The sequence below is a fragment of the Dreissena polymorpha genome, chromosome 10, assembly GCF_020536995.1.
Source record: "Dreissena polymorpha isolate Duluth1 chromosome 10, UMN_Dpol_1.0, whole genome shotgun sequence".
Taxonomy (NCBI): domain Eukaryota; kingdom Metazoa; phylum Mollusca; class Bivalvia; order Myida; family Dreissenidae; genus Dreissena; species Dreissena polymorpha.
In genome coordinates this window covers 45541661-45555480 of record NC_068364.1, presented here as the reverse complement: position 1 = coordinate 45555480, position 13820 = coordinate 45541661, and the positions used below count along the sequence as shown (strand labels likewise).

Here is a 13820-nt window from a genome sequence, read left to right as displayed (position 1 = left end):
TTTCAAAACTAAGAAAACGAGATAAAACACTCATCTTGAATGACAATATTTTTTTCACATGACAACAAAAGGTCGCTTTTGTGGTAATACAGGACCAGTTTAGAAGATATGATAGTAAATATATAGCGATAGCTTAAATACATTGTGTAAGTCGCTATTGTGAATGGTCGTTAGGTTTTTGCATTTTTTTACATGCACATTTCGAGCAATTTTAGAAACTTAAAGGAGAGCACGAAACATAATAGAATCCCACAGCCGCAATATGTGAAAACTCATGTCGACGTCTCGAATTTCGTTTCTGATGTAAATTTATTTATTGGGATTGTTTCCGTTAAGTAATTTAGCTTTCAAAAATAAGTAAATATTCATTTAAAAAATTAACATTTTTTTACATTTAAATGTTATTGCTGAAATAGTTGCAAAAACAGAATATTAAATCGCCTTTTTATCAGTAATGTTTCAAACTGTAATCGGTTATTTTGATGTTTTAAGTGTTTAAACATTTTTTTTAAAGAAAACGCGTTTCACTAAGGGAAATATTTGAAGGGATTTGATCTCATCCTTAAATGTAGTAATTTTACCATAGTATATGCTTATATTAAACGTCGCTTTATAAGTTAAGTCGAAGTTATTTTTATTTTTATTTTAACCAAACAAAGATGTACGCGGTTTTATTAATCTCAATATTTAACAAATAAACCATATGCATATATCGTGCATTTCAATTTATCTTACAAATGCACGTGAACAGTTAAATACGTGTCGCATTTAATATATTATACCCAATAAACTAAGTCATTTGAATTAAACCACATGAACGTGCAATCATTTATCCATTACTTCAAGTGAGATATATAAATTGTATATTGAATACATCTGCTATTTACTTGACTTTCACGTTTTTATAAAATTATTTTAATGACAAAAAAGAATATTTCATTAAATGTTTTTTGAATTTAAAATGATAATGTTTGTCCTGAATAGAATAATATATGTTCATGCTCATTTGTTAATAAAATACAATTTTTTTATAAAATACACATGCTATGTTTTTGAGTTTCTCGTTTCTAAATTATTATTTTAATGACAACAAAATAATATTTTGCTCATTGTTTTTTTAATTAAAAATGAAATAGTATATTTTCATGCTCATTTGTTAATAAAATACTATTACTTAAACTCCCAGTTGAAGTTGATTTTGTTTTCCAAATTTTAAAAACTTAATTATTGAAAATATTTAACGTATACTTTTAAATGAAATACACCTGCATTTTTTTACTTTCACGATTTTGTTTTATTAGTTTAATGACAGAAAAATAATATTTCGTTCATTGTTTTTTTTAATTTAAAATGATATTGTTTGCCCGAATGAAATATATTACGTCATACTCATTTGTTAATACCATGAAAATCCTTAAACTCACAATTGGTAGTTGGTTCTGTATTCCAAATTTTAGAAACTAAATTATTGAAAATATTCAACGTTACATCCAAGTTAAATCCGGGTTTTTCTTCAACATTACAATTTTAGCTCCTTTTTGCACATCGAATGGTAACGCGAAGTTAAATCCAGTTAGTTCTCCAATATTATAATTTAAGAATCAAGAATAATTATAATTAAGAATAGTAAACGGTATTTCAAGTAATAAATAGGTTTTTCAATATTTCAATGCAACAAAAAACTAAAAAAGTTCACCGGAAAAATATGTAGGTGGCGTCGATTGCGTGCGAAGCAGAACAATTATTTCTTTGGACGTCAGCTGTAACATGTACATTATCGAATACCCCAAAGGATATATCGGAGAAAATGTATATTATCAAACTTTGTATTTTCCTTATGTCGTTAATTTTTAAGAAATTATTTTTTAAGTTTTTTATGAAAGAAATTGGTATTTTTCTAGTTTTCGTCGAGAGAAATAACAACCCTTACGTGTTTTTATTTATTTTTTTCCACGTATTACGTGTCATTTGCTATCAGGAATGCATTTATTAGACATTTACATGTAAGTATACACATATACCATATAAATCTCGATTTATAAATATTTAGGTTCTTAAGAGTGTAGGTAGGACTAAAATGGTTATGGAAAGAACATGGCGCAAAGGTTTATGGTTGGCACATTGGAATGTTCGAAACTTCTTCATGCTTATACATATTTCAAAACTTAGAAAACGCGATAAAACACTCATCTTGAATGACAATATTTTTTTCAGATGACAACAAAAGGTCGCTTGTGTGGTAATACAGGACCAGTTTAGAAGATAAAATAATATATAGTTAGCGATAGCTTAAATAAGTCGCTATTGTGGATGGTCGTTATTTTTTTGCATTTTTTTACATGCACATTTTGACCGATTTAAGAACCTCAAAGGAAAGCACGTAACATAAAAGAATCCCACAGCCGCAGTATGTGAAAACTCATGTCGACGTCTCCAGTTTCGTTTCTGATGTTAACTTATTTAATGAGATTGTTTCCGTTAAGTAATTTAGCTTTCAAAAATAAGTAGATCTAAATATTCATTAAAAAAATAACATTTTTTTTAATTGAAATGTTATTTCTGAAATAGTTGCAAAAACAGAAATTAAATCGCCTTTTTATCAGTAATGTTTCAAACTGTAATCGGTTATTTTGATGTTTTAAGTGTTTAAACATTTTTTTTAAAGAAAACGCGTTTCACTAAGCGAAATATTTGAAGGGATTTGATCTTATCCTTAAATGTAGTAATTTTACCATAGTATATGCTTATATTAAACGTCGCTTTATAAGTTAAGTCGAAGTTATTTTTATTTTTATTTTTAACCAAACAAAGATGTACGCGGTTTTATTAACCTCAATATTTAACAAATAAACCGTATGCATATATCGAGCATTTCAATTTATCTTACAAATGCACGTGAACAGTTAAATACGTGTCGCATTTAATATAGTATACCCAATAAACTAAGTCAGTTGAATAAACCACATGAACGTGCAATCATTTATCCATTACTTCAAGTGAGGAATATAAATTTTATATTAAATACATCTGCTATTTACTTGACTTTCACGTTTTTATAAAATTATTTAAATGACAAAAAAAGAATATTTCATTAAATGTTTTTTGAATTTAAAATGATAATGTTTGTCCTGAATAGAATAATATACGTTCATGCTCATTTGTTAATAAATACAATTTTTTAATAAAATACAAATGCTATGTATTTGAGTTTCACGTTTCTAAATTATTATTTTAATGGCAACAAAATAATATTTCGTTGATTTTTTTTTGTAATTAAAAATGAAATAGTATTCTTTCATGCTCATTTGTTAATAAAATACTATTATTCAAACTCCCAGTTGAAGTTTATTCTGTTTTCCAAATTTTAAAAACTTAATTATTGAAAATATTTAGCATATGTATGAAATACACCTGCATTTTTTTACTTTCACGATTTTGTTTTTATTATTTTAATGACAGAAAAATAATATTTCGTTTATTGTTTTTTTTTTAATTTAAAATGATATTGTTTGCCCGGATGAAATATTTTACGTTGAAACTCATTTGTTAATACCATGAAAATCCTTAAACTCACAATTGGTAGTTGATTCTGTATTCCAAATTTTAGAAACTAAATTATTGAAAATATTCAACGTAACATCCAAGTTAAATCCGGGTTTTTCTCCAACATTACAAGTTTAGCTCCTTTTTGCACATCGAATGGTAACGCGGAGTTTAATCCAGTTAGTTCTCCAATATTATAATTTAAGCTCCGTTTTGCACATCTTGTCGAGTGTTAATCCGAGCAGCAAGTGACGAGGTAAAGAATTGACTGCGGTTATATCATAGTTCAATATTACTCTCCGAGGTTCAGTTTGCCAATTTCTCGACGGTTTAACCATTCAGCGAGGGCTTCTGAAATGTTCAGGACCGCTGACGAATTTCACGAACTCTTTGACCAATCAAAAAGAAACACGACGTACATCAAATGAAACCAATGTTCTCATTGGTCGGTACGACGTATTTGGAACGATCAATCGAGGTAAGATGAACGCCTTTTACCTAAAAGAGGAGGTTTGTTTAAATATTGTTTTCGAAACGTAAATTGTGTTGTTTCTTCCTAGTAACAGTTGCACGTGATTTCCGGTACTGACCATTTCTATAAATGTCCAGCAGAATTATGCTTCAAACGCAGTTCGTGTCAGCAACGAAAGGATTTACTTGAAAACCAGAAATGAAAGGATTTATTGGAATACTCGCTGTGGTTTACCTGTTCCATCATGCAGGTACATAGATATTATAATATTTAAGAAAAAATATATTAGTTTTAAAATTCGGAACACGTACGTCTACTTGAGAAAATTTAACGGTATATACATTTACACAGCATAAAGCAACTAATAAAAAAATATAAACTATTAATAAAATGAAACAGTTTAATAATAAATATATTGATAAAAAATTGTTATTACAGATAATTAAATACTGCACACACATCAACATGTAATTTAACTGCCTATAAACAGGACTGTTATAAAGCGAGCAGAATTAAAATCTTGGAGTAGATGCCATATTTTTGAGATGGTATTAGGTCTTAATAATTGCATACAGTCGAGTCCTCATGAGCGCAAATTCCCAAATAGCGGAAGAAAATAAAGGTTAATGATAAATCTTTCCCTCACAGTTTTGTTATATTTAAATATGATGATTTAAGCCTGATATCTAAGCTTTTAAACTTGTTCACGGATCATATAAAAGTTTACTATCAATGATCTGTATCCCTTGACCCGTGAATTGCAGATTCCAGCATTTAATTGTAAACCGCGATATGCGCGTGTCTCACTGGCGTTCTAGACGACATCGTTAAAATTATAGAAAAGTGTACAACTTATTAAACTTTACAAATTTGGTCTGTAATACTGTTATTATTAATTGCAATATAATTATTTTTATAATTTTTGTTATAATAATAATATTGATAATGATAATGATAATGATAATAATAATAATAATAATACTACTACTACTACTACTACTACTACTAATAATAATAATAATAATAATAATAATAATAATAATAACAATACTACTACTAATAATAATAATAATTATAATAAATAATAATAATATTTATTATTATTATTATTATAATTTTTAAGTAGTAGAAGTACTATTAGAAGTAGTATCAGAAGCAGAATAGCAGTGTTGATAGTATGGCCATCAATAACATTACGAACGTTTCCTATTTCGAACCGACCCAACAAACTAACCGCGACCCGATTTGTTTTTGCTTAAGGGGGAATTATGTATTCTTATTAGATAAAGAGATTAAAAAAAAGACACGTTTACAAAGCTCCACTTTTGTGGTTCTCGAATCGTGGTTACCGCACAGTTATGTTTACATACGCAGTGTAAACTGACGTGTAGTCTTCGTTTTGTACAATTTACATTTTTTTATTTAAGTAACGGCAAAGTAAAAAATAATATTTGTGAACGATTGTTAAATTGTAAAAAAACATCAATCATCAAATGTTTATTCTAAGTTTATTACACAATAGCAGTTAACTGTCAAAGGATTCTTAATTGTTGGAAGCTTTGAAAAGAAAGTCTCAAATGATGTATAAAAGGATTTTCTTGTTCAAAAGATTAACGGACGTTTATTCATATTACTTATAAGGAAAAGATGTAAGATCGCAAGAATAGAAGACAAAGAAAGTGGTGATTATAATGAGCAAATGTGATAATACAACACGGAATCTGTAAAGGAAGTGATTTCAATAAATTAAATACGTAAGAGAAAAAACAACAACTGAAATGCGATAATTCTATTGAAAAACGGATTTAAGTGTCTTATATGGAATTTATATTGCCCGTTTTGCAATAAACCCGTTCCGCAATAAACCATTAACCCATTTACTAATTGATTTATTTTTTATTGGAAACTGTGAAGGGAAAGTTTCAAATGTCGCATTTACGGATTTCCGTTTTCAAAAGGTTATGACTGTATTGTAAAATTTTCCAAAATAATAGGATACATACAAGTTATTAATTTCAAGAGAAAATACGATAAAACAACACAATATGTACTAAGAATATTTTTTTCAACAAATGTTATGAAATTATGACACAACTGCAACCATTTTATTGCAAAACGGATTGCAGTGTAATAACAATGTGATTTTGTTTAATAAATGCGTTTTGCAATAAAATCATCATTAATATACTAACGGATATAAATTAATTTTGAAACGGTATAAAGGAAGTTTCAAATGGCGACTATAAGAAAAAAATTAATACGAAAGACGTGTGAATTTCGACTCAAAAGTAAAAGGAAGTAAAAAAATAAAATCAATAATGAAAATTTTTAAACAACACATAATGTTTAAAGAAAACGATATAAATTAATGGCGATCTTAATAGAGGAAAAAAACAGAAATGTAATAATTGTATTAAAAACCGGATTGTCGTGTCTTAATGCAATTAGATTTTTTTGTAACAGCCCATTCGTTTTGCAATCAATGCGTTTGGTAAGGAAATCATTACACGTTCATATTTGTATTAAAAGAAAGTTTGAAATGTCGATCTTTTGATCGGTATTCGGAATGCCTTAAGTTTGTTTCGTCCGTGTTAACTGATTTACCGATACAAACGTTATAACATTCTTATTTTTATGTTAGTTGAAAGCCTGCAAACCTCGTCAAGGTCAAAATCCACTGGCAGTTTTTGTCTTATTTAAATGTTGTTGTTTTTTTATTTATTAATGTATTTATTATAAGTAAGTTTGCCAAAATTTAACAAAAACATAATCATATCTATATTTTAGCTTCATTTTTTCGTTGGTGAAGACAATGACATTACTGAATTTATAAATATCTCCTTAATGCTCTCTGATAAGTTTGTGTTTGTAACATTTCGTATCCAACACTCATCGATATTTAGCTTCTCCAAATAACATTGCGAATTTCAAAACATCAAATTTGTTCCATTATAAAAGTACGCCATGCGCTATACCATCTGCCAGCTGCATCGCCTACACGGCGTCTCACATATAAATAATAAAACGCTGTGACTGCCGTACATGGGAAATAATAGACACTTAGAATAGGTTGCAGATTTAGACTCGCACAAGGCCTGAAATAAAATACTGGGTATCCGTACATCCTGACTACTCACTCGTTATAATGAGTTAGCTAACATTTTGCAAGATGTACCTCATAAGTGGTTATTTCGATATGGTAAAGGGGCATGTAATCTGTATTATGAATACAAGCTCATGACAAGTCAGTTAACATAAAAAAACATTAAGGAATGTAAATTACCGATAAAAAAATACATGTGATACTAACCTTTTTATGTTTCCAATACACTAGAATGAATTCATGTGTGTATGATGAGTTTATCGCAATCGGGTTGTTATACACATTTCACATTTAATAAGGAACTACCACCCGTTTTGCAATTAAATTATTGCATTTCTGGATTTACTTCACTCAATTCCTATATTGGTTGAAATCAATTTATATTAATATTCTGCGTTTTTCTCATATTTAATCTTGAAGTTAATCACTTGAAATTTCTTTAAAAAAAAATTGAGTCGGCGTTTAGTTATATAATATTTGGAAAAATAAAATCCTTAAAAACGACTAACGAGATTTCGTTTTCACAGTTCCCAAGAAATTGTAATCAAAACACATTTGTGATGCGTTTATTGCAAAACGTGTTAATTACAAAACGGGTTGTGTAAAAATGTCTCATTGTAATAATGTACTGCAACACGTGTTTTTTGCAATACAATTATTGCATACCTGCGTACTCTTAATCTAAGTCCGCAATTCGTTGAAATCATTATTTATATACATCGTGGATTGTTCTTTCACCTTGACTCATGAAATTAATCATGTTAAATGTTGTTGTTTTTATCTTGTGGTCAAAACTAACATTTATGTCTTATTTAAGAAAAAAAATACGTCAATACGACATTTGAAACTTTCATTTCAGCGTTTCAACTTAATTTAAATCAATAAGTACACTTAAGATTATTTTTTTTCAAAGAGTGCATTGCAAACGGGTTGTTTTTAATAAATAAATTTCAATAAGTTACTGCAAGCCGTTTCGAAATACAATTATTGCGTTTCTTGGTTTTCTTCACTTTACTATAACAATTGTTAAAAATAATAACTATATATATTCTGAGTTGTAGTCGAATCTTTCGCATCTGTCTTATTTTGCAAAACAATCTGTACAGACGACGTTTTAAACTATTTTTCAGAGTGTCAAACCATTTGTAATATATTTTTACATATGTGATGAGTTTATTGCAAAGGGGGTTGATTTAAAATTATAAAATTGCAATAAGACACGGCAACTCGTTACATTTGTAGGCACATTTCAATACACATTTTGGGTTGTTTTATTACATTTACTCATGCAAATGATCACTTCAGTGTCTTTTTTTGTGTCGAATCTTACACATTTTTTTGAACAGAAAAATCCTTATACGCGATTTTCTGTTCAAAGTGTTCAATCAATTAGAATCAACTAATACACGTGTAAGGAGTTCATGGCAAAACGGCTTGTATAAAAAATTTCATATGGCAATAAAACACTGCAGCACGTTTAGCTAGACAATTATTGCATTTCTGGGGTTTCCTCACCTCCGAAATTGATTGAACTCGTTTTCTACATTCTTTATCCTGATGTCACATTTACTTATGACATTGATCACTTCAAATGTCTGTTGAATTTTGGTCGAAACGTACACTTATATCTTATTAAAGTCCGTAAGCACGACATTCTGTGTTGTTTTATCGTATTGAATCTCGAAATTCATCACCTTCCTTGACTTTAAGTTGTTAGTCGCAACTTACAGTTGTGTATCCTTTTTGCAATATTATCATATAGATGTGTTACTTCCTTTTTAACGTTTCCAACACATTTGAATTAAATTATTCATGAATTATTATTTTGATTGCAAACTGGATAAATTGCAATACGGGTTGTTATTAAAATGGCACATTGCAATAAGACACTCCGACCCGTTTTGCAATAAAATTAATGAACAACAGGTTTATTGGGGCATAATTAATTGCCTTTAATTAAAGCACGTGACAATATGTATTTCATCGCGAAATATTAGAGAATATACTTAATATTTCAGTGTCAGATTTTAACCAAACACGTGCAATTTCCTTTTTTGATAACGCATGATGTATGGCATTCAGACATTTTCCGATTCTTTTTTTCACAGTTTATTGACCGCGTCGAACAATTTTGTTTCAGGATGCACTTTGTAACTACTTTCCGTGACAAAAATCAGAATATTCATTTACTTTATTAAGTAAACCTAATCAGAAAGGATTATTCGATTAACTGGTCAGAAACAAAACCAGGCTATAACATTTTTACACTTAAAATTAGTATAATACTATATCATTAACAAATTTCTGACTAGTTTTTGGTTCTTAATCATAGAATATTAAATGTTTAAGTTACAATATGAATTTTCGGAAGATACTTGTGAAAGCATAATTACTTACATTAAATAATAGCTCGTTATAATATTCGAACCATCGCGAAAATTGAGATTGAGGTTGGTCGCGCCTAATTATATTTTTGCAATAAATTGTTATCAAACACGTGTAATTAACAACTTTTATAAAGAATAATGTATGCAAAATCTGAACGTTACATTATGTTTCAGTTAATTAAAGGTTTGCATACTGTTAAAGTGAATACAATGGAATGTACTCATCATGATTGCAAGCTCAGTTTTAAATTTACGAATGTGATCAGAACCTTATGCCAAAATCAAGGTTCGGTATGTAAAAGATTGATCGGGTTTTGTCAAAACTAACAACTGTGTTTACGCCGTATAAATCGCTGGCACATATATTATGCACCTGACTTTGCTGAACCAAGAGGTGTGTCTGCGAAAATGACCATGTATGATAACTGTATTATTGAACTAATAATGCATATTGTACGAATTAGTTAATCAAATTAATATTTTTCCAATTCAAAAATCTTAACAAATTTCGGAAGATGTATGAATATAAAATTTATATATTTATTTATATATAATGGTATGAAACAATATAATGATTCGTCTATATTTAATACAGCAATTTATTTTGCATAAAAACAGTTTGGTATTCTGTATTTGATAGACATAGTGCTCCTTACATTAATCTGTATGTAAGAAATTCATTAAAAGTCGTTGTACACATTATCCTTATCCTTTCCTTCTTACTGTAATTATTGCACGTTGATAGTGTGTGCATTTCACATTTTAATGATATAAAGTCTTAAGAACAATAAGTCTTCAAATATATACAAACTCCTGTCGTAAACAATACCATCTATTAAAACATATCAAATAGGTGCCTTTGGTAGACTGCATACATAATTTTGCTGAAACGAATCACAAATTTAAGTCTATAATAATAAACCTTTTATTATAAAGATGGTGCTGCGGTGACCTTCACTACGCTAACGGGAGTTTCGGGAGCTGCGGGAAATACAGCTGCAACAGTAAGCGTGGTGGAAACGAGTGCGGACTCGTTCTTACTTTTCACTGTGACGGCTACTCCGTCAACGGCTACATTTGCATTTGCTGCTGATGGGAATCCAGACGCGATTGCTAGTGCTACAATCACTAACGGGGCTGTGAAACTGGCAACCGGTAAAACCTTAGACAAGGAAACGAAATCATCATACGTGTTAAAAATAGTGTAAGTGACACATCAGTTATTTGTTTATAAGTCTCTCGCACGCACGTCTGACGTGTATATCATTAATGACGAACAAGCATTCAGTGTATATCATTGTAAACAGAATTGTTGGTGAGTTACGACCTGTACTTAATCCGTGGTTGCAACACCTATGCCTTCTATGTCTTTATGTACTCCCGTCTGTCTGTCCGGTCGGAGACCGGATGCTGCGGTAACGCATCGATAATATATAACTGATAAAATGCATTACAGATGATAATCAAACACGGTTTAACCATAATGATTGTTGAAAGGATCATGCATGTCTTTAAATCCAAAAGATCAAACGCCATGTTACGCTTCATGAAATAAAATCACATATGTAATTGCCCTCGAGTTTTTGCAATATTGAACGTTATCTTGTTTTATTTATTTTATTGCATTGTTATATAAATAGTTATATACATAAATATTATGTTAGGGTTACACTTGTATTCGCCTAAGACATCAACGAAAAATGGTAAATGATTTAATCACACAAGTACACATAAAAAGATATATAAAGGCAATCATCAGTTGTTCAGTGATTTAGATAACCACCAGTATGGAGTGTTCTTTTTTCTGCAATACTATCACAGTCTGATTTTATTTCTCATACACAGCGGCACCGATAGCACGGATACTGCAACTTTAACTGTCACCCTTACTGTGACAAACAGGCTTGAGTTTGCAAAGACAAGCTACGAAGTTTGTGTAGCTGACGGCACTGTTGCAGGTATACATATTGTCACCCACTCTCAAAGCTTTAAGATGCTGAATCTTTATCTTTTCAGTATCTTTGTAATTTTTTTATGTCTATCCATGTAGAGGTATGGCTAATTCTTACTGGATTTACTGATAAGTTGTGTATTGTTTGTTGTTGTTTTCAAAGAAAAAAACTTTGAATTAAAAAACGTCCATTCTTTTTTGCTTTTATAAGTCCGTAGACGTTGCCACATATTCACGGAATGCTCAAAAGTCCCCAACATTAAATCGTATAACCTGCAAAACGAACATTTTTGTACAGACCAAAATAATAGAAAATATAACAAGCTTTAGACTTGTGATAACTTCAAATAGTTAGTCAATTTTTACTTAAAATTGATATGTTTCGATAGTATGCCTTTACTTGCCAAACAAGTCGTTTTTTGTCAGATTCATTATCTTTACTCAAGAACAGCGTACGTTAATTTAAGTTATATCGAGAAAGAATGAAAACCCTTTAGATCTATTGAAGGTTGATAGCACAAAGCAATAGATGTTTCATTTTTATTGTATATAAATGGTATTGTTATTGTAAAAGATAACTGCATTGCATGTCATGCTGCATGTGTATTTCAGAGCATAAGTGACATATTCTAAGTATGGTCACACATTGAAGTTAGTTTTACTATAATTAATAATTGTGTATTAAATCAAATGCTTTATCTCTTTATCAACAGGGACTGTGATTGGAACCTACACAGCTGTTGATGCTGTTTCAGGCACAGACACCGTATCCTACACTAATGGTAAGACATTTTCTTTTTAAACCAAAATTTATATAAGTGTTTAAAACAGAAATTTAGCTCTAAAGATTTGGAGGCAAACAATCTTAACTTATTTTTTTAACGGAAATGTCAATCATGCAACAAATGATTGAACGAGTTAAAACAAATTTTAACATTGACGTGTATTTAAAGCGTATCACTTAATAAAAAGGTATTGGGCAGAAATATAGAGAAATGTAGAGAAATATAGAGAAAAAAGTAAGAACGTAAAACGGTGAATTTCTCCTTTTTTGGTAAATACACGACATTTATTCTAAAATATCAACTGTACATTGGTATGTTATTGTTTTGGTCTCCGTTTATGTCATCAAACATGTCTGAAAAGTTTGGCGAGTATTCAATGATTATGCCGCTCGCACAAACGCTCGTCCGCCCGCTTGCCACATCTGCCAAGTATGTTCCCATAATACGTCCTGTCAAGAAACGGGCGTATACTTATTGTGAACAACATTATGGTAAATCATGGAGCAAAACAATTATATTAATATTTATATATATTGTTTAACCTAGCTCCTTCTACTGACCTGACTGTTGACTCCTCAACTGGCGCGCTCAAGGTTGCGACGAGCAAAACACTGACTAGCGCTACAGTTGGCGGATACACCACAACAATCACTGCAGACCAGACTGGATCGAATGGAGCTGCCTCAGCGGACGGTACAACCCAAGTGAAGGTCACGGTCGGAGGATGTAGCGGAGCTGGACAGATCAAGTTCATGGCCATTTTACTGCTGATGCCACTGCTGCTCACACGTGTGTTTTAGTTTCTCAACGAATGTGCATTAACACCGTGGACTTGTCGACTTTCATTAAGTTTATTGAGAATGAATAAAATCAGAACTCCAAGTTGTATTAACGAGATTTATATTGCCAAAAAAGTATGGTGATTTACATGTATATTGTAAAAACATGGATTAATTAATTTTTAAATAGTTATTACATGAACAATATACTATTTCATAAAATGCATTGTAAATTAAGAATTCAAAAAGAAGCTTAAATGCAATAAGATTTTTCATATGTAAAATGGTAGATTTTGATAACATATATACATGGGCTTTGGAGAATACATGGTTGATATTGTTCGTGATACTAACTTATTTGTATATTATTGATATTGTCCCTCTATGAAATACCTTTGGGTACTTGATTTTTTGGGATAATTGGACTTGTGTGTAATTAAATAAGTTTTTGGTTCTTTATTTTGAAATAAAATCTTACTTCAATGTGTTGTCATTTACTCTATATCTTATTTCTTTCTTGGTTTGCTCATGTATTTGCCTACGCTGACATTGACTCGATATACGATCAATTATAAAAAACAACAACTTTAATTAAGGTTCGCTCCGATTGTTGGAATAAGGAAACAATAACGAAATGCGAAAACATGTAGAGAAATTAAGCGGTGAGAAGATGAATATGCCTAACCGCAACGCATTTTGGTGTAATCTAAACCTATGTGATGAACACGATAGGGCTATCCATGTTTGGTAAAAGCGTTCATTATATAAAATTGGGTTTCATTATTATATCATTTCGATCA

General features: G+C 30.2%; 1 protein-coding gene across 1 annotated transcript; it reads left to right on the top strand.

The window, feature by feature from the left end:
- The first annotated feature begins 4120 nt into the window (after positions 1-4120).
- LOC127848890 (S-layer protein-like) lies at positions 4121-13503 on the top strand. Its single transcript, XM_052381557.1, has 5 exons — positions 4121-4265; positions 10442-10709; positions 11351-11463; positions 12170-12238; positions 12788-13503. Exons 1-5 carry the CDS (start codon positions 4214-4216, stop codon positions 13039-13041), a joined length of 756 nt encoding a protein of 251 aa, XP_052237517.1. The 5' UTR covers positions 4121-4213; the 3' UTR covers positions 13042-13503.
- Positions 13504-13820: the final 317 nt, after the last annotated feature.

Excerpts from the sequence above, each read along its gene's own strand:
- LOC127848890 (XM_052381557.1), top strand. The coding sequence starts at position 4,214 with ATGAAAGGATTTATTGGAATACTCGCTGTGGTTTACCTGTTCCATCAT. Across the intron at positions 4,266-10,441 it reads TTACCTGTTCCATCATGCAG|ATGGTGCTGCGGTGACCTTC; the intron begins GTACATAGATAT and ends TTTATTATAAAG. Across the intron at positions 10,710-11,350 it reads TCATACGTGTTAAAAATAGT|CGGCACCGATAGCACGGATA; the intron begins GTAAGTGACACA and ends TCTCATACACAG.